The sequence below is a fragment of the Doryrhamphus excisus genome, chromosome 11 (assembly GCF_030265055.1).
Source record: "Doryrhamphus excisus isolate RoL2022-K1 chromosome 11, RoL_Dexc_1.0, whole genome shotgun sequence".
NCBI classification, from domain to species: domain Eukaryota; kingdom Metazoa; phylum Chordata; class Actinopteri; order Syngnathiformes; family Syngnathidae; genus Doryrhamphus; species Doryrhamphus excisus.
This window is the reverse complement of record NC_080476.1, coordinates 5,686,938-5,713,330: the sequence shown is the minus strand read 5'-3', so window position 1 is coordinate 5,713,330 and position 26,393 is coordinate 5,686,938. Positions and strand designations below refer to the sequence as shown.

General features: G+C 40.6%; 2 protein-coding genes across 6 annotated transcripts in view; one reads left to right on the top strand and one right to left on the bottom strand.

Annotated features, from left to right (window-relative positions):
• npas2 (neuronal PAS domain protein 2) overlaps positions 1-17,166 on the top strand; it is a 68,172-nt gene extending 51,006 nt beyond the window's left edge. For 2 of the 5 annotated variants that reach the window (XM_058088276.1, XM_058088275.1), the window contains exons 12-22: positions 1,235-1,382; positions 1,489-1,573; positions 1,647-1,773; positions 5,313-5,410; positions 5,506-5,592; positions 5,804-6,013; positions 7,053-7,253; positions 7,330-7,517; positions 8,697-8,792; positions 8,874-9,084; positions 12,621-17,166. In XM_058088276.1, coding sequence (XP_057944259.1) covers positions 1,235-1,382; positions 1,489-1,573; positions 1,647-1,773; positions 5,313-5,410; positions 5,506-5,592; positions 5,804-6,013; positions 7,053-7,253; positions 7,330-7,517; positions 8,697-8,792; positions 8,874-9,084; positions 12,621-12,812 — 1,643 coding nt within the window. In that variant the 3' untranslated portion in view covers positions 12,813-17,166. The remainder of the gene's footprint in view (positions 1-1,234; positions 1,383-1,488; positions 1,574-1,646; positions 1,774-5,312; positions 5,411-5,505; positions 5,593-5,803; positions 6,014-7,052; positions 7,254-7,329; positions 7,518-8,696; positions 8,793-8,873; positions 9,085-12,620) is intronic. The other 3 variants (XM_058088277.1, XM_058088279.1, XM_058088278.1) reach the window with 3 other exon arrangements.
• On the bottom strand, positions 17,158-25,856 carry radx (RPA1 related single stranded DNA binding protein). Its single transcript, XM_058088280.1, has 15 exons — positions 24,799-25,856; positions 24,489-24,631; positions 24,220-24,412; positions 23,676-23,784; positions 22,452-22,552; positions 22,249-22,362; positions 22,079-22,174; positions 21,815-21,982; positions 21,439-21,596; positions 21,257-21,369; positions 21,122-21,163; positions 20,942-21,036; positions 20,634-20,870; positions 19,363-19,533; positions 17,158-19,271 (listed from the first exon to the last, which is right to left on the bottom strand). The coding sequence occupies exons 1-15, from the start codon at positions 25,394-25,396 to the stop codon at positions 19,135-19,137; spliced, it is 2,475 nt and encodes an 824-aa protein (XP_057944263.1). The 5' UTR covers positions 25,397-25,856; the 3' UTR covers positions 17,158-19,134.
• Between the last annotated feature and the right edge of the window lie 537 nt (positions 25,857-26,393).

Sequence of the window (26,393 nt, the reverse complement as noted above, 5' to 3'; positions counted from 1 at the left end):
ATTGGTGCATTTTTATGTCAATATTAACCAATATTATCGGACATCCCCAATTGGTACCCAAAGGGAAGCTTCCCATAAGTGATACTCTCTGCAGACATAAAAATTCACAAAAAAAATGCTATCCAATCAAATAATGCTGGAAAATATGCCATTTGGAAAGTGGCACATTTCTATGTGGCACAAACATCCATATAGGAACAAAGTGCAAAGTATAAACCATCATCATTGGTGCATTTTTATGTCAATATTAACCAATATTATCGGACATCCCCAGTTGGTTCCCAAAGGGAAGCTTCCCATAAGTGATACTCTCTGCAGACATAAAAATTCACACAAAAAAATTCACCAAAATGCTATCCAATTAAATAATGCTGGAAACTCTGCCATTTGGAAAGCGGCACATTTCTATGTGGCACAAACATTCATATAGGAACAAAGTGCAATGTACAAACCATCATCATTGGTGCATTTTTATGTCAATATTAACCAATATTATCGGACATGCCCAGTTGGTACCCAAAGGGAAGCTTCCCATAAGTGATACTGCAGACATAAAAATACACCAATGATGATAGTTTATACTTTGCACTTTGTTCCTATATGGATGTTTGTGCCACATAGAAATGTGCCGCTTCCCAAATGGCAAAGTTTTCAGCATTATTTAATTGGATAGCATTTTGTCAAAATGTTTAAAACATGTTTAAAATGAAAGATACTTTTGGTATTGCAGTATTTTGTCTTACATTACGGTGTTTATTTGTGAAATGCATTGAGTGGCATCACAGGAAAAGCAGTACAATGTTCATTCATTACACAAGATGTGACCTATCAGTTTGAGGGAAGAGCTGCTGCCAATATAGTTATCGGTTCATGACTGTGTCAGTAATTAAGTGCTGGACAACAATCCAATCGTTTGTCAAACTAGTTTATTGAGCACCTCGAGTGCCAACCACAGAGGTGGAGTATTCAAAGGGTGAGGCGCGAGACAAGAGTAGTTTGTTTTTTCGTCAATGAAGAACCAACAGGAACAGAATTTGACTGTTTGTGTTCTTAGTATGATGTCAAATCCCAAAGTCCTACTTTCTAGGACCAATACTGAACTGTATGGGACTGATTGTATGGTACCACACATCCTGTATTGTACATTTGAGCTAGATCAGGGTTTGCACGGTACCAATTGGTGACTTACGTATTATGGCAACTTTCAGCCCATGAGTGTTTTTTTTCTCCCTAGTGATGCAGTTCGGAAAAGGTAAATCCTGCTACTATCGCTTTCTGACAAAGGGCCAGCAGTGGATTTGGTTGCGGACACACTACTACATCACGTATCACCAGTGGAACTCAAAACCAGAGTTCATCGTGTGTACTCACACGGTTGTCAGGTGAGCTTATTTTTGTCTCTTTTTGTATCCTGGCTTCAAAAAGGCGTATAAGACGTGTGTCGTCCTGGAGGATCACCATGACTAATACTTTCTTCTTGTGACTCAGTTATGCTGAAGTACGAGCTGAAAGGAGGCGAGCGTTTGGCCTTGAGGAGCTGTCACCACTGGAGATAGCACCCTCCTCTGTGAAGGTACGAGTCCACAATTCTCCTATCCGGATTATAGAAAACATCAAACTTAACCCCTTGTTTGGTTCATTTGAAGGCCCAGGAGCTGTACTTGGACATGTGTTCCACACTGGACCCGCCACGGGACAGAAACAGCGGTGCTCGTTCGGTATCCTCCCACAGCTCTCGGAAGTCCTCCCACACAGCACAGTCGGACTCAGCATGTGAGTAATCCTCGGCTTGTGTCATTCAACAGTAGGTGGACAGGGGCCGAGATCCTGCTCCCGTGTGGCTGCAGGATCTGTATCTGCATCATTAGCTTCAAAACTGGGATTCTGCCTGATGTTGATGGATAACTGAAGAAGCTTACTCTTTCCTTTTCGGCTTTAACCTTTAAGAAGTATTATATGGCCCGCCGATTTGTTTGTTACGATTACGCCAAAAGTAAATAGCTGAGCCCCCTCTCAGCTGTGGTCCCCACATCACTAGGGCGTAAGTTCAAATTCAATAAATTACCGTATTTTTAGTGCAAAATAACAACAAACTCAATTTTCAACTCAAAAGTGAGGCAGCAGTTCTCAATTATTTTATGTCATGTGCCACCAGGGGACCGATTGGAAATACTATAGAGAAACTGACAATATCTCTTTATTTATCTTTACTGTACAGATCGAACTTGAAACTTTAAACGTATTCAAGAGTTAAATTGCATGTAGAGTACGATAAATGTGTATATGCTGGCACTGCCTTAAAGGTAGTAGCTGTACCATTACACCAGCAGAGGCTGGCCATTGATGCATGGATGTATTCTGCTGAGTACTATCAATCACTGTGACAATGCACTACGCCTCATGGCAATGATGCACATCCTTTGCATGTATGCAAAGAATGCACCCCCTTACACAAAACGGGGCCCCCCATTGATCATGGGGCCCTGTGCACAGTGTGTGTTCTTGGGTAGGGAAAGGTGGCTGTGTGAGTCACAAAACAACCCTTCACCTTCCCCAGAATTAAAAATGGTATGGTCCATCATCTTCCATTCTCCCTCCTAAGGCAAAACTCATGAATTCAAAATTAGAACTTATAACAGTATATGCAGCCAGTCTGATTAAACATTTCCAGGCTTACTTTAGCTAACCTTGTTTATTTTAGCGTGCGCTGGCACAGACTGCAGCTGCTCTCCCACCCACGTATCGTCACCCAAGTAACGGAACAAGTCCCAGTAGCGCTCCCTGCTAATAAAATGCAAATGAAGTTACTCGTACAATAAATACACTCGCTTGGCAATGTACTTTCGAATAAAAAAAAAATGTATTTAACTTGATTCAATGTGTGGGTTTTGCATCCAAAGCGGAATGAGGTAGTATCCAAGATCCGGTGATTCAGCAGTTCAGCAGTGTTGTTATGAAACGTTAAAGGAAATAATGGCAACACACAAGACACTAACTTTAGTAACTTTAGTAATAGCACTATTCTGACACGGAAAAGGTTACTGCTTGAATCACAGCATCTCTACATCCTTCTCTGCATCTTCTTACACGGATTGTTTGACAGTTAAGTTATACAAACACATAACCTAATATCTGCCTCACTGGCCGGAACATTTACCATCTAATGAGATGTACAACAGCCATTGTGATGATCATCAATATATTGGAAGAAATACACCTACAATCGATCACAATATTTGTGATACTATATATACCGCTTTTTCCTCACAAGAGTCGCGGGGGTGCTGGAGCCTATCCCAGCTGTCTTCGGGCGAGAGGCGGGGTACACCCTGGACTGGTCGCCAGCCAATAACAGGGCACATATAGACAAACAACCATTCACACTCACATTCATACCTATGGACAATTTGGAGTCACCAATTAACCTAGCATGTTTTTGGAATGTGGGAGGAAACCGGAGTACCCGGAGAAAACCCACGCATGCACAGGGAGAACATGCAAACTCCACACAGAGATGGCCGAGGGTGGAATTGAACCCTGGTCTCCTAGCTGTGAGGTCTGCGCGCTAACCACTTGACCGCCGTGCCACCCCATTTTAACTATAATAATAACTATAATTCAAGGGTCATCTCCCACCAGTCACAGTCAATAATAAAGGCTTTGAGTCCCTCAGTGATCCTAGGAGCTACTATGTTGTCTGGGGCAACATGCCCCTGGTAGGGTCTCCCAAGGCAAACAGGTCCGAGGTGACAGGCCAGACCTAGAATGATTCAGAAGACCCTTATGAAGAAAAAGCAAGAGGAGAGATCGCACCTCGCCCAGACGTGGGATACTGGGGCCTCACCCCATAGCCAGGCCCAGGGGATGGGCTTGCAGGCCCAGCCTGGAGAAGCCACACAGGAAGCACCCCCTGCGGGGGCAAGCATAAGGGCCCCGTGCATAGCGTTTTGGGTGGCACGAGGTCGGACGCCTGGTTCTTGGAACATGGAATGTTGAACATCTCTGTTGGGAAAGGAGCCTGAAGTTGTGCATTCCGACTAGATATACCGGACTCATCTTGACCCACAGTTTGGGTTCTGGTACCAAACTCTTGGAAAAGGGCTGGACCTTGTTCTACTCCAGAGCTGCTGCAGAGGAGAGGTGGTGAGCTGTGTGGGCTTATTAATTGCCCCCTGGCTTCATGCCTCTGTGTTGGAGTGAAGGAGAGCGTCATTTCCCTTCGCCTTCGGGTTGAGGGAAAGGTCCTGACTGTCGTATGTGTGTACCTGCCAAATAGCAGTTCAGAGTATCCGGCCTTCTGGGGGTCCATCAGAGGGGTGCTGGAGAGCACCACATCTGGTGACTCTGTGTTCTACTGGGAGACTTTGATGCCACCAGTTGATTAGTTGAATTAGATGGTGGAGTACCAGACCGTCATGGTGAAAAGAGAGCTGAGCTGGAAGGCAAAGCTCTCAATTTACCGGTCAATATATAAGTTCCCACCCTCACATTGGGTCATGACCGAAAGAACGAGATCACGGATACAAGCGGCTGAAATGAGTTTCCTCCACAGGGTTGGTGGACTCACCCTAAGAAAAGATAAATGCAAATTTTGCCAAAACAATGCCACAAAATAACACAAAAAATTATGTTTTACCGAAAAATAACCTTTACATTTTTCATATATAACACCATGAACTATTAACAAATTTGTGTGTGCACGGTCCCTTCCATGCGTAACCTTTGTGCAACACGGCGAGATGCCTTTTCACTTCCTGGTTGTTGTTAGTGGATGTTTTTGTCGGCTTAGAACTGCATCAAAGCGAGCGGTCAGGTTGAAAAAAAAAAACCCTTTGGTAGCGAATGAGTTAAGTAATCAATCAAATATTTACTCATTCATTTTCTACCGCTTATCCTTACGAGGGTTACGGAGGGTGCTGGAGCCTATCCCAGCTATTGCCAGCCAATCACAGGGCACATATAGACAAACAACCATTCACACTCACATTCATACCTATGGACAATTTGGAGTCGCCAATTAACCTAGCATGTTTTTGGAATGTGGGAGGAAACCGGAGTACCCGGAGAAAACCCACGCATGCACGGGGAGAACATGCAAACTCCACACAGCTAGGAATTGAACCCGTGTCTCCTAGCTGTGAGGTCTGCGTGCTAACCACTCAACCCGCAGCCCCCAATGAAATATTGACACTCATAAATGATACATGTTATTTTGCCCCATAGCCAATGCAAACTAAGCACAGAAGTACCCAGAGTTTTCATTGCTCTTCATTCTGATGTGTTTTTAAGAGCAATGTTTCTCTCCTGTGCAGCAGCAAACTCGTATACGGAGACCTGCACGCCGTCATGGCAGTCTGCTTCTGTCGGCACAGAGAGAACGCCGGCCAGAGTCCAAGCTGGGAGTTCAAAGGTGAGTTTATACAATGCTTCTATCTCAGCACAGGATAGGAAATATGTCAATGGGGAAACTAGACAATATTTCAATTTGTTGAACTTATCTTGTAGAATTTGACCCAAAGACAAAATTCCTTTGACCTGGTCCCCCAAATGAGCCTCCCTGTTTCTCCTCCTTGCAGCAAGCGTTCAACGATGGTTAGTGTTTAGACTTTGCTTCCTGTCATTTGTCTTCCTCTTTTGTCTGCGCTAGTGGCATGTCTGTTTGTTTTGTTTCCTCTGTGTACACTGCCACCGGGTTATAGAATTCATATTTTTCATATAACATCTGCTTTCAATGCTGGTTTAGGCATGTTTTCCCACACTAGAGATGTGTTTTTGGGGTAATATGTACATTTGTGTTTTCAAGCAGCAGCAAACACAACAACAACCACAGCAACAGCAGCAGCAGTCGTCGTCGTCGTCGTCCATGTTTCAGCTGCAGCAGCCTCAGCTTGGTGTCATGAACCAGCTGAAGGAGCAACTGGAGGAGAGGACGCGCATCCTGCAGGCTGACATTAAGACGCAGCAGCAGGAGCTACACGACATCAAAGAGAAGCTTCACCTCGCTAACCTTCAGGTAACTGTAACTTTTAAATAACTAGCTAGACACCTGAAAGCATGTCAGCATTCCCCAAAAAGGAGTTCTGGAGAATGATACAGTACATAGTAGTAGTAGTAGTAGTACTACAGTACGAAGTAGTTTCAAGTTACATTCAGGAACATCACATGGTTACAAAATGTGACTATTGAGTGATAGTCTAGGGCAGGGGTCTCAAACTCAATTTACTTGGGGGCCACTGGAGCTAGGGTCTGGGCGAGACTGGGCCGTTTTCCAAAAAAAAACAAAAAAAAAACACATTTATTAAAAACAGAATAAATGAAGAAACTTTGCTTTGGTTTCGATTTTCTACAAGAAAAGCTCTGATAAAACATTCCAATGTCGACAGGGCTCTAATAATGCTTTGTTAATTTTAATCTGAAAAAAATAATTTGTCTACCCAACAACTATATGTGGTTTCTTAAGTTTTTATTATTTGCCGTTGTATTATTATTATTATATTTATTTATTACTGATTGATTTTCTTTATTGTTGATTTGTTTCTTTATTTTTCATCTTATTTTGTGTAGAAAAATAAAAATTAAGATATTTGAGAACAGCGGAATGTTTTATCAGAGCTTTTCTTGTAGAAAATCGGAACAAAAGCAAAGTTTATTCATTTTTCTGTTTTTAATAAATGCGTTTTTGGGTGTTTTTGGAAAACCTGATGCGGCCCAGCCTCGCCCAGACCTTAGCTCCAGTGGCCCCCAAGTAAATTGAGTTTGAGACCCCTGGCTTATATTCTCTACTAAAGCATGCACTGACGACAACGTTGGGTATACAAATCATCAAAAAGAAAACTCCTGTGTTGGATCCCATTAAATTATAGGAGTGTACGGAACAACATGGCAGCTGTGTTAGACATGTGATGCACTAAGCCTACATTACCTAACCTTCCAAAGGAACAGGGAAATGGCCCCACCAAGAGGCAGCATACACACCTACTGACCCACATACATTTGTGTAATAAACTTTTGCCTTGGTTTACTGTATTCTGTGTATTTTCTTTACATGTTAGATGTTGCTACAACAGCCGATCCACAATGAATTTGCCCAGCAGCCCCAGCCGCCCCAGCAACAGGGCCCAGGCAGGCCAACTCCGCAGAGCCAATCAGGGGTCATCAGGCAGCTCCCTGGCACCCCAAAACCACCGTCTTGCGGCGCTCACAGTTCGTCGCCTCATTCGCTGCTGAGAGAGAACAACTCTCCCTCAACACAGGTACACAACACCTACAATCAACTCTCTCAGCAACGAGTCAGCTTGATTTGAAACATTTGCTGGAAAATATCGACAGGCCCCACAGAGGATCTCTCGAAGTAGCCAGGTGCAGGCAGTGAGTGTGCCCATGCAGACCAACACGAGTCTGACCATGCCCTTCTACAGCAACCCCATGATGTTCTCTCAGACCAACACCAGGCCTCTACACGATGCAAACCAAAGACACACGGACAGCAATGAGTTTAACCAAGATGGACAACTACGGTGAGAGACGACAACACACAAGAGTGACACAAAAGTAACACAGTAATACTCTCACCAACATCACGTACATCAAGCCCCACTCAGAGGTCTCGCTACACCTCTTATTTTGAAGGAATGGAAATTGTTAGTCAAAAAACTATACCTCTCTCCATAATGGAGGCAATGACAAACCTAGTTTTGTCAATGTTGAGCAACAGCTACACCGTTTCCCATGTACAGTAATCCCTCGTCTATTGTGGTTAATTGGTTCCAGACCCGACCGTGATAAGAGAAGTTCAGTGAAGTAATAATAAATAATAATACATTTTATTTGTATAGCACTTTTCAAAATACTCAGACACTTCACAGAAGAATGGAGTTGAATAAAAGCAAGCAAACAGAGCAAAAGATACACCAAAATACAACATTCATTCGTCTTCGTCTTCTTTATAAATGGAATATTTTCGTCGTTAGATCTTAGAAAACCTTTTAAATAAGCTTTTAGACATGAAATAATACCCATATAGTCACTTTTACAGTTGTATTACCCAACATAGCAGATATAATCAGAGAGAATAAGCCATTTAAGTGAAATAAAACTTGTGTTGCAATACATGTGCTCCAGATGTGTGGTTGTGGCATGGGTTATTGCCGCAACAGTACTTCGTATTATTATTATTACACTAACGCTAATTATGTTATTATTATTGTGCCTTTTGTGAGATAATTCATCCAGCAATCAAGTCTGGCTCTTGTATGTTTCGCCGACCATTATAGTAACACTACTGACACCTAGTGATGGGTGTAAATGACTACATACCACAATCAGAATGTGTCTTCTTAATGCTTAATGCTTCTTAATATTTCCGTTCATTTAGACAAATACTTAATTTTGGCAAAAATAAATAGATAAAAAAAAATTCAACATGCATTTTTAATGCTGTGAATTTTTTAAAAACTGTGAGAGTGAAGCTGGGAAATTTGAACAGCTTCTAAATTTGGTGCACCCCGATTGCTTTTGCTCCTCAACACATGATGAGACTGTCAATGTAGCGTGTCATTAAAATGCCATATAATAGATGTGTTAAATTACTACTCCAATCCCAAGAGATAATGAGCCTAGTGCAGTTTTTTGTCATTTTAGCAATAGACAGCTTTTGTCATGTTTTCAGTGTCAAAATCTATGCTTATTTCCTGCAGCATGCTCCTCAACCAGCCAATGCAGACGCTGGTTCCCACAAGCAGTGTCTCCTCGCAGCCTTCCCAACAGTGCAACATGGGCATTCCCCAGACCTTGTGAGAAGCAACTCACTCATTCTCACGTCCTTCCTGACATGTCCACCTATGTCTGACATCTCGCTCGTCCCTTCTCTAAAGATACACCTTGGATCAGCAGATCATCACGCCTTCGTTCTCCATGCAACAGGTCAACTGTAACGCCGTGCTCGTGCCCTCTCAGGTCTTCTCGTCGCCCATCATGATCCCGCACAACAGTTTCATCTCCCACCAGTCGCAGTCAAGCTACCAGGCTCAGCCTCAGGCATCACAGCACTCCCTCCAGCTCCAGCAGCCCCAGCAGTTCTTTCAGGTGCTACATTAAGACGCCTTGTATTGTCAGTGATTTGTTGCATAATCTTATTGTGGTTGAAAGCATCCCTGGTGTCACCGTAGCAACAGATGACTGCATTATCATCAGCTATGAAGCAGATGTCTTATACTTTATTAGATAAACCTGCACAATCTAAAGACATCAAGTACAATAGCTCTATTATCGATTCAAGGAGTGAAGTTTAACTTGATCCATTAACCTAATCAAGTTTTGGTTCCTGACCCGGAAAATATTGGAAGAACAGCTGGCATCGGCACTGGGCACCCGCACTGTGGATGCATGCATTCAAATGCATGAGAATGTTTTATAGTTTAACACTGTGATTTATGTCATCTTTTACAAATTTAAATAATAGATTTTTTTTTTTATCATGTAGTCATCAAAAGTGCCACATCTGACTCGCAAGCCATTGGTTCCCTACCTCTGGCCTAAATGCAGTGGTACCTCAGTTTTCATCAATTCGTTCCAAAAGGCAATTCTTCCCACAGGAAATAGAGCCGTACCTCGTTTATCGAGGTTAATTGAGTCCAGACAGGACAGCAATATGCAAATTACCACACAATAGGATGCAATATTAATGAAGGGAATATTTTCATAGTCAAAGCATAGAAAACATTCTAAATGTGATTTTTATTATTAGAGACCTGTAGACATGAAATAACACCCCTATAGTAACTTTTACGCTTGTATGACCCAATATAGTGGATATACTAATCGAAAATAAGCAATCTTAGGCATAAATAAGATAAGCATTGACAGTTAACTTCCTGGTGGCTATTTTTTAATCAGTTTATCATTATTGACACCTCGAGAAGAGTAGAATAATACTCTACTGCTGCTGTCTGTGGTTAAGGAGAGACTCACTATGCACAAGCAGAGAAGCCATGTACTCAACATTCACACAGGAGCTGCTGTCGGCCACTCTCTACACTGCTAACGTGCTGCTGGCATTCAGCTATCACTCAACTCTACGAGCTGACATGTCAATACCCAGGCGCACACAAGTCAGATATTATATTGCACCTCACTTCCATAAAGTAGGATTCATTATTATTAAATGGGATATTTTGATAAACAAGGGATGACTGTATACCCGTTGCTATAGTAACATTACTGACATCTAATGACATACCACATGTTTAAATGCATCTCTTGAATGCCTTATATTTGTATTTTCACTCATTTAGCCATTTTTATGCTTGAAAATGTTTAATTTAAAGCCATGAATACATATGTATTTTTGTTATATTTTTGTTCTGCCTATAATGTAAATCAGTGCTTCTCAATTATTTTCTGTCACCACCCCAAATAATGCTAACATTTATTCATGTATCTGTACAGACTGAACTTGAAACTGAAAGCAGGAATATGCAACAAAATGGAGAGCATACAAGCCTATTCAGGAGTCAAATTGCATGTTGAGTACTATATATTTGTATGTGTTGGTAGGTCGGCATTTATATGAAAGCCCACGCAACCACCCAGGGGGGATCGCTTCACTATTTGAGAAGCACTGATGGAAATCCAGTTAATCTGTACCCAAAAATATTAACAAAAAATACATTTTGTCCAGAATAATTATAGCTTCACATGGAGAAGGCAAGGCAAAAATATTTATAAATGATGAATGGATGAAACTTATTGATGATTTCCCATACATCCTAGTGAGATCGATTTCAGTAGAGTTTCTCAACTTTTTTTTTGTTATCAAGTTGCTGGCACTTGCAACTTTCTTTGGCCCCATGGTGGGTTACAGTGAAGAAAATAAGTATTTGAACACCCTGCTATTTTGCTATTTCTCCCACTTAGAAATCATGGAGGGGTCTGAAATTTTCATCGTAGGTGCATGTCCACTGTGAGAGAGATAAACTAAAAAGAAAAATCCAGAAATCACAATGCATGATTTTTTAACAATTTATTTGTGTGATACAGCTGCAAATAAGTATTTGAACACCTGTGTATCATCTAGAATTCTGACCCTGAAAGACATGTTAGTCTGCCCATTAGAAGTCCACCTGCACTCCATGTATCATCCTGAATCAGATGCACCTGTTTGAGGTCGTTAGCTGCATAAAGACACCTGTCCACCCCATACAATCAGTAAGACTTTAACTTGTAACATGGCGAAGACCAAAGAGCTGTCCAAAGACACCAGAGACAAAATTGTACACCTCCACAAGGCTGGAAAGGGCTACGGAGCAATTACCAAGCAGCTTGGTGAAAAAAGGTCCACTGTTGGAGCTATCATTAGAAAATGGAAGAAGCTAAACATGACGGTCAATCTCAATCGGAGTGGAGCCCCATGCAAGATATCACCTCGTGGGGTCTCAATGATTCTAAGAAAGGTGAGGAATCAGCCCAGAACTACACGACAGGACTTGGTCAATGACCTGAAAAGAGCTGGGACCACCGTTTCCAAGGTTACTGTAGGTAATACACTAAGACGTCATGATGTGAAATCATGCATGGCACGAAAGGTTCCCCTGCTTAAACCAGCACATGTCAAGGCCCGTCTTAAGTTTGCATATGACCATTTGGATGATACAGAGGAGTCATGGGAGAAAGTTTTATGGTCAGATGAGACCAAAATAGAACTTTTTGGTCATAATTCCAATAAGCGTGTTTGGAGGAAGAAGAATGAAGAGTACAATCCGAAGAACACCATCCCTACTGTGAAGCATGGGGGTGGTAGCATCATGCTTTGGGGGTGTTTTTCTGCACATGGGACAGGACGAGTGCACTGCATTAAAGAGAGGATGACTGGGGCCGTGTATTGTGAGATTTTGGGGAACAACCTCCTTCCCTCTGTCAGAGCATTGAAGATGGGTCGTGGCTGGGTCTTCCAACACGACAACGACCCGAAGCACACAGCCAGGAAAACCAAGGAGTGGCTCCGTAAGAAGCATATCAAGGTTCTAGCATGGCCCAGCCAGTCTCCAGACCTGAACCCAATCGAAAATCTTTGGAGGGAGCTCAAACTCCGTGTTTCTCAGCGACAGCCCAGAAACCTGACTGATCTAGAGAAGATCTGTGTGGAGGAGTGGGCCAAGATCCCTCCTGCAGTGTGTGCAAACCTGGTGAAAAACTACAGGAAACGTTTGACCTCTGTAATAGCAAACAAAGGCTACTGTACCAAATATTAACATTCATTTTCTCAGGTGTTCAAATACTTATTTGCAGCTGTATCACACAAATAAATTGTTAAAAAATCATGCATTGTGATTTCTGGATTTTTCTTTTTAGTTTATCTCTCTCACAGTGGACATGCACCTACGATGAAAATTTCAGACCCCTCCATGATTTCTAAGTGGGAGAAATAGCAAAATAGCAGGGTGTTCAAATACTTATTTTCTTCACTGTATGTAGCGGTCCCATTTAATAAGAAATTCCATGACAGTGAGCCAGCAAGCCATAAGCAACAATACAGTGCAGGGCACAAGGACTAGTTTGTTACATGCCATACTGTATTAAGACTGAAACCAATCACTAACTGCTAAATGTTGTGTATTGTGTAGATGACCCAAGGATTGGTGCACAGTGGATCGACTCCAGCATTCTTACACACCGCCAACATCCAGCAGCAAAGTACCGTGGGATACATACAGCAGCCGCCGCCGCAAGCACAGCAGCAACAGCCGCAACAAAGATCGTACCAACATTCCCACAATCAGAATGTTTCAGACTTTAGGAATATGCTAACACGGTAGCACTGTAGAAATCGGCATCAAACTCTGCAGCAAAACTGACTGACACGAGCGGCCCGAACCTTATAATGTGAAGCTGCTCGTTCACGGGACGTGCTGGAGTTCAACGCGACGCGGATCAGACGTAACTGAGGATCTGAGGAATGTGATGATGAGAGGCGGGGCCTTTCATCACCAGCTCGCGACACGCTGACTTGTCATTGAAACAAGTGGATTTATCACCGCTGTCACAAGGACGCCACTTTCATTTCGCACTTTGCTACCAAGCCCCACCCAGAAGTAGAGTATTTATTTTTGCCTAAAGTTAATATTAAATATGCACACGGCTTCACAGTGAGATTATTTTCCCTCACAACCCCCTTCAGTGATACGAGTTCCCTTTTTTTGTCTGGAAAAAAAAAGGGATGAGTGGGAATTCGGACACCAGCCCCTAAATATGTGACCATCGGGGCTTCAGTGTGGAATATCATATCTCTTTTTAAGCTACACTGACTCCTCAAGGCACATTTGCCTAAACTTGACAAGCATCCATCTTTATTGAAAGGCTCAGTCTGCAACATGAAGGGCTGCTTCAACTGTCTCAACACTTGCCAGTGAAATTAACAACAGTCCCACAATGAGCACTGCAGCGCCACTGTGGACAGACTTGGTAAACAAGTTCGTAGTGGAGGGGGGATACTGTAATGTGCCTTGAACCATGCTACTACTTCTACCATGGTGCAGTTCCATTGTTGTGATTACGGCTTTAAAAATCCTACTCAGGTGCATTTGGGATACAAAGTTTCTATTTTCATAGATAGTAATTTATTATGTTTTTCCCGCATCAGATTCAAATCAAGAGACATATAGATTTATATTGGAGATTGGAAAAAATCTATATACAGGATGCCTTCGCGACCCTACCTTGTCCCATCAATTAACTCAGATGCTTTATTCTTTCACATTGAATAATATATATGCTGAAACCCTGGTTACATTTATTTGAAATTATTCAGAAATGTCACAAGGTTTAGATGAATTTGAAACGGTGATGCAGGAAATTAAAGGGTCACCACTGGTTTTAACCCGACGTCATGTACATGTTATAGGTTTGTAAATTGGATTTTTCAGTCCAAACGTCACAAAAATGGTGCCGTTACAAAGATATTAATGCTTTTTATTTTCGGACACCGTCAGAGGGGTATTCACTATATATAATATTTAGTTTGTCTAAAACATCCTGCAGTATAATCGGTTTATAGTAAACATTTAATGCAATGTGGTAAAATGTACAAATTTCAAAGTTGAAATACATAAAAAAATCATTCTGAGAAAAAGTGTTCCAGAATGTTTCAAAAAATGTGTTGGAAATCAATAATAAAATGAATGAAATGAAATGCAGAATCCACATACCAATGAATGCAAACCTAATGAGAATAGTACAATAATGAAACATCCTGTTAAAGTTATAGCCCTCTGACAATTAAACTAGGGATTATTATCTTTGTAAAGGCAGAATTCATCATACAAATCCTGTTTTAGCGCTCATTAGATTGTGCAGGCGGACCTACAGTCATGGAAGAAATTATTAGACTGCCCTTGTTTCTTCAGTTTCTTTCATTTTAATGCTTGGTTCAACTAAAGGTACCTTTATACAAATATAAAGATGACAAAAATCTCATACGAGATACAATGAAATACAATGCTATAAGTATTGATGTAAAAACTTAAGTGATTTCGGTTTTGACCAAAATAAAAAAAAAGTAAGTTGCTAGATATCAGCTCTTAAAGGGGACCACTTCTCCACTTCTCTGACCTATAAATGTAGTTAGAATGTTGTATTTTCATGCTAAGTTTCAGATAATGAGGTTTGCGCATGTAAAGTGAGCCCTGAAAGAAGTTTAGAATGGCTCAAAACGCCCGGTTTCAAAAGGCGTGGTAAAACTGCCCCCTTTGTGATGTCACAGAGAGACGGACTTCCTTATATGGTTTATAGTTAGGAAGCACTTTGGGCGTGTGACCAATCACAGTGGAGTGGAATAAATTAAAACAGACCGTTTTGACAGGAAGCACAAATCAAAGTAAATATAGCTGGAATAGGTACAGATTCTGGAAGATCTAAAAAAGTGTTCTGTGTGGGTTATTGTGTGTAGCTGCTCTATAGGAGACCACAACTCAATACAAAGGGTTGAAAATGAACATAATAGGTCCCATTTAAATTAAACTCTCAAGAGTTATTTTGTTATCATGGTTATATCTGTCCAAACAAATTTACAACCTTTAGTTGTACCAGGCATGGATCCATAAACAGGGGTGGTCTATAATATTTTTTTCTTCCATGACTGTATATTGTGGCCAGCTCAATAGTACTTTCAGTTTAAATTTATTATATTTACTAATACAGCGGTACCTCAGTTTTCATTAATTCCTTATAAAAAAGGAAAACCGAAATGTACGAAAACACATAATCCAACGTATATCCAATGAATCTGTTCCAGACACCCTAACATTTGAACTAATAATAGATTGAGAATAATTATAATTTTACATGGTTGGGACTTATTGGTGCGACTTCCCGTACATCCTGGTGCGATTGAATTCAATAGTGTTTCTCCACCCTCTTTATGTCTCAGCTTGATGGGTTATGTATCAGTGGGATGCTTTCTTTGGGCTATCCATTTCCCGGAATGAAACCCAGGTTCCACTGTAAGCAATTTTCTCAAAGCATGTGGTGAACTTGAAAAAAAAATAAAGAAAAATATACAAATTTAGGCAGTTAAGGGAGGCCCAGACGTTGTCTCGCCCTTTGGACTCCCCCGGTATATTAACATTGTGACTGTTGTATGCGTGTGTGTGCAATGACAACGCATCAGAGAGAGATGTAAAGTATATGAAGAAGCTTCATTGAAGAACAGCTGCTAATTATCTAAGGATCAAACACTGCACGCCATTTTTTCAAATTTGTCACTCACTTTCTTTTAATTATATGTTGTCAGGAAAGCTGACTGCTATTTGCTCAACTGTGTATCAGCTTCTACTGACAATCCTAATTGAATTCCCCACAGACACAATAGAGTTATGATCTCAACTGTTAGTGTTTTTTTCTCCCCCAGTAACGCTTGGTGTGAGCGACGACATCAAAACGTGCCGTGCCGTTCTACTCTTCGACGACGATGTGCAATGTCTGTTTGAGAATGTTAATTTATACTGTTTGATACACCACTGTACTGCTTAAATTATTATATATAAGGGTTTTTTGTTGTTGTTGAAATACCCTGACATTCCATGGTGTGGATATCTTGTCAGAGACAATATGTTACACTCGATGATTACAGCTTATAGACTTGGAATGTGGTATAGCTTGTTTTTTCCTCCTGATCATGTGAGACACAACCACTGATTTAAAAGAAAAAAAACTAACTAAAAGTTCACCATGATGAAGTCATCCAAACATGGAAGAGATTTAAGCGTTTGATTTTGTGTTCCTTTTGCTGCTGAAATGCTAAGCAGTGCCAATATTTGCAGTTATCGAGGCATAATGATGTCTCTCGTATAGAAATAGAAGCAGGTGGTGACGACTAGCTGACATTGTGCAGGAGGCGGGGAATGCACATGTGGACCTTTCAGTCAGAAAGACCACTTCTATTGTTATTTGCCTTGCATTCATATGAAATAATAATGCACTCATATCCCATTGCAGTTTAAGCTCAACATGATTTGCATTGGAACACAAACACCCCGTCTTCACCTGGATGTAAACATTTTAGAGCCTTTCGATCATGTAAATAATTTGCTCGAAACATTTCAACCATCTCCCCTGTGTTTAGCTTCATGGGCTTTTTCCATTTGGTCTCACTGTTTTTGAAGGTTTGTGATCTTTTTCCTGATTTGTCAGGTGATGATGGACACTTTTATTTTGGTGGAAGACTATTAAGGCCAGGAACTGAGGAACATGAACCTGCCACACAGCAATTTCTGCTGTTGCGGTGCAGAAAACATTGAATATATTGTATATTAGAATGTACAAAAAGACACTAGATGATATAGTTTATTTTGTATGTCTCATGGATTACATATGTACGTTACATGATTTTACAATTAAAGTAATTTTGTAACAGATAATCAAGTGTCTTAATAGAGGTGAGGCTCTGTTGTGTTGGTGTTGCAGTCGCTTGTATGTTGTTTTTTTTCCCCTCTCCTTGTATTTACCATTGAAAGAAGCTTTAAAAATATATATTGTAAATATTGTTGAAATGAAAATAACAAATTAAGTTTACAGTCTTAACATATCTTGACATGAATTATGTTATATTGAAATATTTATAAAAAATCAGCCTGGATATTGTGAAATATTTGGAAATAAATATTTTTAAACATATAGTATGTAATGTGATTGTGAGCAGAAAAATGTGAGCGAAAAAAAGTTTGTTGATCACAGTTTTCATTATCAATTTACTTTTTTCCTCTTCAGTATTTTAGCCGATTACGACTGATCTTTCACAGCACACAGAATATTGGGTTCTATGGCAATACAAAGATGGAACTGACCAAAATAACTCAAAACACCTCTACCAACATAAACATGCTTTTTTTAAACATTAAAATCATTTATTTCCAAATATAACAGCATGAACTATTTACAATTTTCACATTTGGAATTGAACTAGTGTGTGCATGCCTTAAAATGTCATTCTGCAGGCTACACACCTCCATGCTAATCCACTTCCTTCTTCCTCTCATGTGATACTCTAGTTCTATTTAAATGATTGCCTGAGATTATATCAAATGGCACTTCTGCCACCCAGTGGCCGTTTTTTCTGAATTACAGGGATAGTTGGAATTTTTTGACATGAAGATGGTAGCAACGCTTGCGTAATGACACAACTGTGCATTTTTCTGATAATGTCTCTTTAGTGCAGTGGTTCCCAAACTTTTTTTTTTTTGCATAGCCCCCCTTTTGGAGATTCATTTTCAGCTCAGATTTTACAGTTGAAAAATTACACTGGCGACTTTACCAAGCCACCAAGAAAAAACAAAAACAGTGGTATCGTGGAGACAGGGCTCTGACCATTTCCGAGTCTGGTGACGTGACAATGCAAATTAGATGAGTGTATTTACTCTTATCACAAACTTTGGGTCACAATGATGAATTTTCTCATTTACAGCATGCATTTATCTATTAGCATTTTCAAGCTACAACCTTTTGAAATTGTAATGTCAAAAGTGAATAAAATAGGGTTAATAATAATAGGGCTGCCAATCGATTAAAATATTTGATTGTGATTAATCACACTTTGTCTGTAGTTAACTCAGAATGAATCACATTTAATCGAAGATTGAAATAAGTCTTTATAATAAGTAGGGGAAATTTCTTTGTGGTAAACAATTCGATGTGCAACTACAACAATAATTACATCAAATTGTATGTAAACGTATATCAATTGCGGAACTATGGGCCATTATATAAAACAAGTCAGCAAGCATATTTTTGTATTACTTTTTTCTGTAGTAGCATAACAGCTCTTAAACTCGCCCACGAACGAAATACAAAATGTGACGAGTTAGACTTCTAACACTGACACAAACACTGTTTTTGATTGTTATTTCTGTCAGCTCAAAATAACATTTATTTATTAAATTCTAAATGTTTGAGTAAAAAAGCCTATTTAGGCCTAGGGGGCGCACCCTGCAGTTTGAAAACCACTGCTTTAGTGAATAAAATGAACAGGTTATGATTCCAAATCACCCACAGTGACTCCAGCGTCATAATTTTCACAGAGACATGACTAGTGAACAGTGGGGGACCAAATTATTGAGCTAGCCGCTAGCCAACCGCCACACACAACGGGCTGATAGAACAACACATGAAACAGGCAAGACAAGAGGCAAAGGACTGTGCATCTACGTGAACTGCTTACTGTGTCACTAAATAAATAAAAAATATTGTTGTTACATGTTAAGTTGTTTATCCGACAAAATGGATCCTTTTTCTTTGACGAGGAAAAAGTCGCGAATGAGATTTGTTTATATGTAGGGATAACTATAAGTGGTGCGCTTGAAAAAATATATTTGACTATTAGTTGACTATGAACAAAATCTAACGCATCAGATTAGACTATGAAAATCCTTAGTCAAAGACAGCCCTGAATCATTTTATTAGTGTGCTTTGTGAGCTCTCTGTGCGTGTGAGACACAGGGCTCAGTTTGATTGATATTAAACATAGCACTAAATATTTTCTTTTTAACAGATTTTATAAAAGCAATCCAGAAACCTGAATTTGTCTGTTTCTAGCATTAGAGAAGACTTGTATGATTATGATAATGTATGATGTATATTGGTAAACTGCTACAAAACAGAAACCTCTGTCACTTTGTAGACTTTGCTAATCAGTACCTCTATCTCCTCTCCACCAAGGTGACAAATGTCCAAGACACACACCAAGTGTGTGTCCTCCAGTTCACTAGCCGTTGTCAAAATCTCCTCTGAAAAACAAAATACATTGGGAATAGAGGTATCAGTGTGATGCTCAACTACAATGTAAATCGGGCAGGTCGCAGTGGTGCTTGTAATGACCTGGTCTAGGATGTGTTGCCTTCCTGTGGCTGAGGGGGCAGAGGAATCCAGAAGAGAGACAAGACATCATGGTGTTGTCATGGCGATCATGAATAAGACCTACGGCTCTTTGCTCAGTGGAACACACGATGGGTAAAAAGGCTGCGTCCACAGCCATCGTCCTGTTTATGCCTGAATAAGCACAGATGAACACATTTGGTCCCTGGTGACACACTCAATATCGTTGCACTAAAAAAACTAATTATTGCATGAATTCGCATAAAGCTAGCTTTTAAACATGTACGTAAACACCTTAATTAGATTGTGTTTTGCTTTTTAAAAGTCAGATTAACATACGTAGATGATGCGATTGGAAAGTAGTTCTCTCTCTTGCATGTGTGCTACTGGAGCGGAGCAGGCGCTCTGTGTACAGTAACATGGAATTAATTGTGGCCAATTGGGTCATGATTGCAAAGAAATTGCCAAATGTTTGTTGTGTGCACAATCAAAATCTATTGAAGACAAAAGTAAAGTACATATAAATGGAGGAAGCTGAACAGTTGAACTTTGTGATGTAAAAAAGTAACCATTGCACTGCAGTGACCTGTATTGTTTGTGCAATTTGCTAGTCATCCATGTCAGGATGTTCATCATAAATTGAATAGAGGGCAACAAAACATGCCTCAAAACATATGCATCCAACCCACGTTTATTCTCCACTTTTTAGGAGAATAAACAGCACGTCAATATGCAGAGCCCTTGTTCTGACAGTCAACACTGACTGAGAAGTTTGATCGGCAAAGTAAATAAAAAGGACCAGCACAAAATGATGTGCATTCACAGAAAGTCATTGCAGAAGAAATGCTGCACTTTAATACGACTGAAAAGCCAGCATTTCAAGAAATGCTGCAAAACATTCGACAGTCATTTATTTATTTATTTAAATTATGCTTTTCTTCACATCAGGGGTGTCAAACATACGACCCGCGGGCCGGAGCAGGCCAGCAGGTGAGTTTAATTCGACCCACAAGACGATTTTAAAAAGTATAAAAACAAGATGCATTTTTCAATAAAATTAACTGCTTTTCTAATTACGACCACTGGATGGCGCTATTGTTATTCTGTTAAGCAAGAAAACTTTATACCAGCACAGAGCAAGTAACGTGCAGCCAGCCACCTTGTGTTTTACCCAGGTCATCTATTACAGCTTCCACATTTAACATTAGGGGCTTTCTTACAGTACAACTAACAAAAGGTATTTTACAGTCAGAATATAACAAAATAAGTCTTACCTAGTATGGTTACTTGGTAGTATCCAGGACAAACGGCAGGTGGGACAGCATCCGCGGATTGCTCTGGTGTCCACCGCATGGGGTGAACATTGCTCCAACCCAAAAGAGCATTCTTCTTGTCCAAGGTGAACCTCCGAGAGATACTGTCCTGATGAAGAGCACCGTGATGCAAATGTTCAGACAATTCTTGGCGTTGCCTTGACCACCCGCTGCTCTCCCAGGATAATGCATCGCAGCCTGGTGGAACCAAACATGGGTCAGAGCACATTTGCGTGTAATGTCACAAGAGGTTGATGGCGACAGTTCACCTTCAATTTCAGGGTGTGTACTCTGTTCCCCTGAGTTTGACTCTCCCTCATCTTCCTCTGGCTGGTCTACTTGTGTATTTTCTTGTCGGAGCGCTCTGTAGAAGAAGAGAGCAGCAGATCTTTGCAGAGTGTGATTGAAGTGAAGAGCTCATGTTATCAACATTAACGGTAGCAACTTACCTTTTTGCACGCACACAGTTTGCAGAACTCTGCTTTGCATTACTGGATGAAAAATAAATGTAAACAATGACTGAAACTAGGATTTGACTCACTTTTGTTAAGCAAGCAAGAGCAGTATTAAAAACAGAAACATACCTTGTCTGTATTGTCCGTTTTCTTTCTTTTCCAGTCGTTTGTTTCACTGAGGTTTCGACAGCAGTTTCTTGCACATCCAAATGTGCTTGTTCAGCTGTGGACACGTCTGGCATCTGCAGAAAGTGTATTCAGTGTTATTTGTAAAAAGTCCTTTCCTTTCATTGTTATGTAATTTAGCTAACCTTGTTCCATCCGGGGCCTTGTGCCTCTATCATGCTTGATTTTTCCACATATCTTATAGCTGTGATTTGACCTTGAATGGCAAGTATTTTATGTTCTCGATACTGCAGGGTTTCTAACTCTTTCTTCAAGTCAGACACAGCCACAAGAGTAACTTGCTCTGGACAGTCAACATGAACAGGACAAAAGTCAGAATGAACAACCTTCTTCATCTATGGTTTATAAATAAGTTAATACAAGGAGCTCAACAGTGTCAAACAACTAATTTAAGCGTATTCTCATTAAACAGGCAAACAATGTGCTGCCTGAGGTACAGAGTACTAAGTCAGTCTGAGGCAGGAAAGAGGCAAGTAGAAGTGAGAATAATCCTGGTGTCACCTGATGTCTCCTCCACAGGCTGGGTGAATGTGGGTGGGGCATGTGGGTAAGAGTAATGGCCACCAACAGACGCCATCTGGAGAATCACGTTGTCCTTTTGAGTCTTGGTCCACTGAATGAATTTCTTCACAGTGGGGTCTTTCACGTATGGTTGATGTTTGTGATAGCCTGTTATGTCGACAAAGTCAAAAGTGAAGCAAACAACACAGCCTTATATGTCTGTTTAAATAAGCCGATGGCATTAAATATTTGAACGGCGCTCACCAGTAATGAACATCTCTGTCTCACAGCTACTGGTGAGGTAAAGTGACGAGCCCTCTACCTGACACACTCGCATCTGAGTACACACCAGGTAGGTCACTAGGGGGAAGAGACGATGTAATTCACATTTGTCTAAGAACACGTCAGCAGTGGTATCACATGAGTAGTCATACTTGGACTTATGTTTACAAAGATGTCAGGTTGAGAAGAGGAAAAAATCTCCAGGACAAAAGGCTGTTCCGATGTTCCGTCCACGGCATGAACCCAGCGGAACGTCCAGTACTTTTCTTCACAAACAACAGGGATGGGGAGGATCAATCACACAGTAAGACCAATTCATGTGAGAAGAATATTTAGCATGTTTCTCCAGTCTCACCATTGTTGCCTTTACTCTTTATTCTTTGAACACGACCTACAAAAGTAACCAAACCGATGACATCACATGCTGCGTTGTTGGCCAACTTCTCAATCTCTGATCTAACAAAGTGAAAATGTGGAATTACTCACGGATAAGAACACAGTGTATAAAATAAAAAATAAATGTGCTACCAAAAAACTCTAACAGTGTTTTTATGTATAGTCAGAATATAGTCAGAATAACAGGCCATGTTTATTTAGTAAATGGCATCTGACTGCTAATAATAATAATAATGGATTAGATTTGATATAGCGAATGTCAAAGTGCCTAAAGCGCTTCATAGTGAACAAATCCATTATTCATTTACTCCTGAGTTACACACTGGTGATGGTAATGTACGGTACATCTGTATCCACAGCTGATAGAAATGTGGGGCCCACGGCCTCTTCCACCACCACAAAACATTCACACACCATTGTGGGCAGCACTGGAGGCAAGGTAGTGTGTATTTCCCTGGAACACAACAGTGACAGCATTTTGCTGTGAAGACAGTGAGAATCACTGTTGAATAAACTACTGAAGGTGTCGGTGAGGTGTCTCTGTGCCACATAGTGTCTTTAGGGACAGTATTTAGCCCTTTCATTCGTCATTTATATGGACTTGGAATTGTTTTATGCAGGTAAAATAAAATTAAATAAAACATTAAATTGTTTCTCTCTCAATTTTTTTTTTTTTTTTAGTTAACTGCTGATGTCAGACAGGCGACGTATCGTCTGCAACCAGTTGCCACTTTGTTCGCTAGCTCACACAGTGTATTGATAACAAGACGAGTAACATATTGTGATGTTGACTTTTGACATTCATGAAAAACACAATAACCGAGGTTCCACTGTATATGCAAGTTTATTTGCTTTACATAGGTTATATGCATACGTATAACTCAACATATAAACGCAAAGAAATTGAGTTTATCTAAGTAAATAATGCACGGTGTGTATGCTTCAAAGTCCACAAAACTGATGAGTTCATCTGATAATTTTGTGTTCTCTAACAGGAACCGCAGAGTTGTCAATATTCCACACACCAGTTTCAGACTCAACACTACCTGTTAGTACTACTCATAGACACATTATGATAGGACTCATCCAGGAGGAGGAAAAAGCCATACATATTAAATTTACAATTATGCAAATTAGCCTCAAGTATAGCTTGCCGGCTGATTAGCTTAACATGTTACATTACCTTGTGGTGAAGCGATAGGACAAATCAGGCAACGACCACTGAGGCTGAACTTCCTTAGGTGGCACGATGGTGATGACTGAAGCTGGATTGTGAGGGTTCAGGCAGATTTCTGAAGAGAAAAGTACGAATTACAACATGTATTATCATTAACGTTCCTACAGTTTACTAGTTTTTGTTGGGACCTGTGAGCATATCAACATGGCCATAGTCTGATGTCCAGTAAATTCAATAGGCTGTAGTGCAGAGATACTGAGCGACTTCTATTCATGGAGTGGATAAAAGAATCTACTTGGTTACGCCATGTTGTTTTCTCAAAACTAGCAACTGAATCAACAGTGCCTCTGCTGGTAGCAGCCAAGAAGAGCACTGTGCCTCGATTGCTTGAGCAGGTAATTAATCATCAATCAACTGCACACAATTAACAGAAATACCATTATGCCTTTTATTATTTATTATCATTATTTCTTTTAAAACACATAATTTTACTGCCTTATGCGCTTTTGCATACACAACTGGGCAAAAAGTCTGTGTGAGACAAACATACCAACTGCAGTAAATTTCTTCATTCCATAATGGTCCATTTGTGGGTGTGAGCGGTTGGAATAACTCTGCTTAAGAGAGTAATTTTGGAGGTACATCACTGTTCCAACCTTGAGTGCAAGGTAAAACTGTGGACAGAGATCATTCCACAGCACGAGAGACATGGTGCCACTCTGGTCAGCGACTTCAAAGTATGCCTGAGTGAAAACAAAGTGAGATGAAGGCTAAAGCGGACTACAGTGGAGGTGACATCTTGGCGTTCTTCAAATTCACCTGGTAGGGGAAATCTGTCTTGGTCTCCATCTTGCCATAATACCTCAATCGGGATTTCTGCATTATCCTCACAAGGAGAGGGAGGGCCTTATTTGAGCCTCTGAAAGATGACTCCAGGCTATGAAGAAGAGAGATCTTGGACACTGTTGAGAGGAAGACACGAAAGGTCATGAACATATACACTACTCAAAAAAAGTGATGATCGGGTTTCTACAATGCACTACAACTTTACCCTTCACCCGAATATCGTTTTGTGAGTAATGTATCACCCAGGTGTGTGTGAAGCATGACAGTGAACAAAGCATCTCACCATCTAACACCGGGGCACGCAAGGTGGGCACCAAGGTCCATATGTCCCCCACTGGATCATCATCGTTCCACAGAGATAGGTAATGTTTGCGATTCACCTGGAGAGGCGTGTCGCTTTGGAGCAAGGTGCTCTGCTCCATGCTGTGTTTGATCAGCATGGGCAGAGTGCTTACATCCCGAACATTAGCCATGTTGGACAAGAGGGCAGACCTCCCTGAGCCACACCTCAACTTGTCAATTCTAATGTAGCCATGTCCCACTCTCCTCTCGTCGTACACAAACGAGCACTCCGTGATGATGATGTCCGACCCTGTTCTGAGGGTGTTAATGTGCATCAAATGATTTAAACTCGGGTGTAGAAAGCATTTGGCCCGCCACACTCCGTCGGTGATGGTCACGTCGTAGCTGTACTTCTCACACGGCTGTCCTTCACTTTGCTGGCACAAGTAGCGCTGAACTGCAATGACAGCTACACTTTCCGCCGCCTCGTCCTGTTGGGGTAGTTTCAGACATTGCCTGGAAGATAACCGCTCCATTGTCCTCTCCAGGAACGACGAACGAAGAAGACCAGTCGAAGCAGACGGGGAATTATCCATCATGGACAGCTAATCCCAACAAGCTGCTTTGAAGTTAACGGTCTGTGGGGTGGCTGCCACCAAGATAGCTCACGTTAGCTCGTCGGCTAACTATACGCCAATCGGTAAAACAATGCTGCAGTGAAAACCACACATTTGTGGAAACCCATTGATAACTAACACATTGATAAAATTACCAAATTACACATTAGCAAACACTTTTTGGTCAGTTCGCAAATGTATTCCCCGACTAGCAAAGTAGCCACTAGCTAACGTTCACAACAAAACAGGTGCTGTGTCACTAACTGAACAGTATTGAGTGTCTAACAATAAAACTGTACTCTAACGCAATTTCTACCAGTAACCAATATTTGTGAATATTAACAGGGCGTCGGATTTCCCCTACTTTCGTCAATTAAAAAATAAATATTTCCTTTCAAATTCCCCGCTTGCGTGGTTGCCAGAGTCGCAAAGTGATGACGTCTTTAACGCGACAAATAAACATGCTACAGCACTTGTACTGATAATGATGAACAATTCTTGTTTCAAAATATTGTGGCTCTGTTCAGGAAATTATGTAAATAAAATATCTGAAGTTGATTCATTTTTTATTTAGTTTAGTTTCGTTTAGTTAGTTTAATAGTTTATTTCGAACATTAAAAAAACATTCAAAATACAACAAACCAACCAAAACCAATACAAAATAAAAGAAAATACATATGTGTATATATACACATATGTATTTATATACGTACACATGTTCTTATATTTATTTATTGTGTAGTTTTGTTCAAGTTTCTGTTGCATGACAAATACATTAATTCATTTAAGGAATTGGCACTAAAATAATAATTTCCCCCGCCTCATGTTGCACTCAACATGTGAACTAAAATCCATCTGTGGGAAGCCAAGTGACAAACGCACTTAGCCTGCGCTCAACAACAACCAAGTCAGATGCTTGTTGGCCAACACTTGTTTCCTGTAAGACAGGAAGCAAGTGTGTCACCACCAGAGACTGAAT

What these genes read in the sequence shown, in the direction of transcription:
- radx (XM_058088280.1), bottom strand. Translation starts at nt 25,396, where the DNA reads ATGATGGATAATTCCCCGTCTGCTTCGACTGGTCTTCTTCGTTCGTCG. An exon ending in AAGGCCCCGGATGGAACAAG is followed by an intron (nt 21,370 to 21,438) that starts GTTAGCTAAATT and finishes CACTTTCTGCAG; the next exon opens with ATGCCAGACGTGTCCACAGC. An exon ending in GGCAACACATCCTAGACCAG is followed by an intron (nt 19,272 to 19,362) that starts GTCATTACAAGC and finishes TTTGTTTTTCAG; the next exon opens with AGGAGATTTTGACAACGGCT.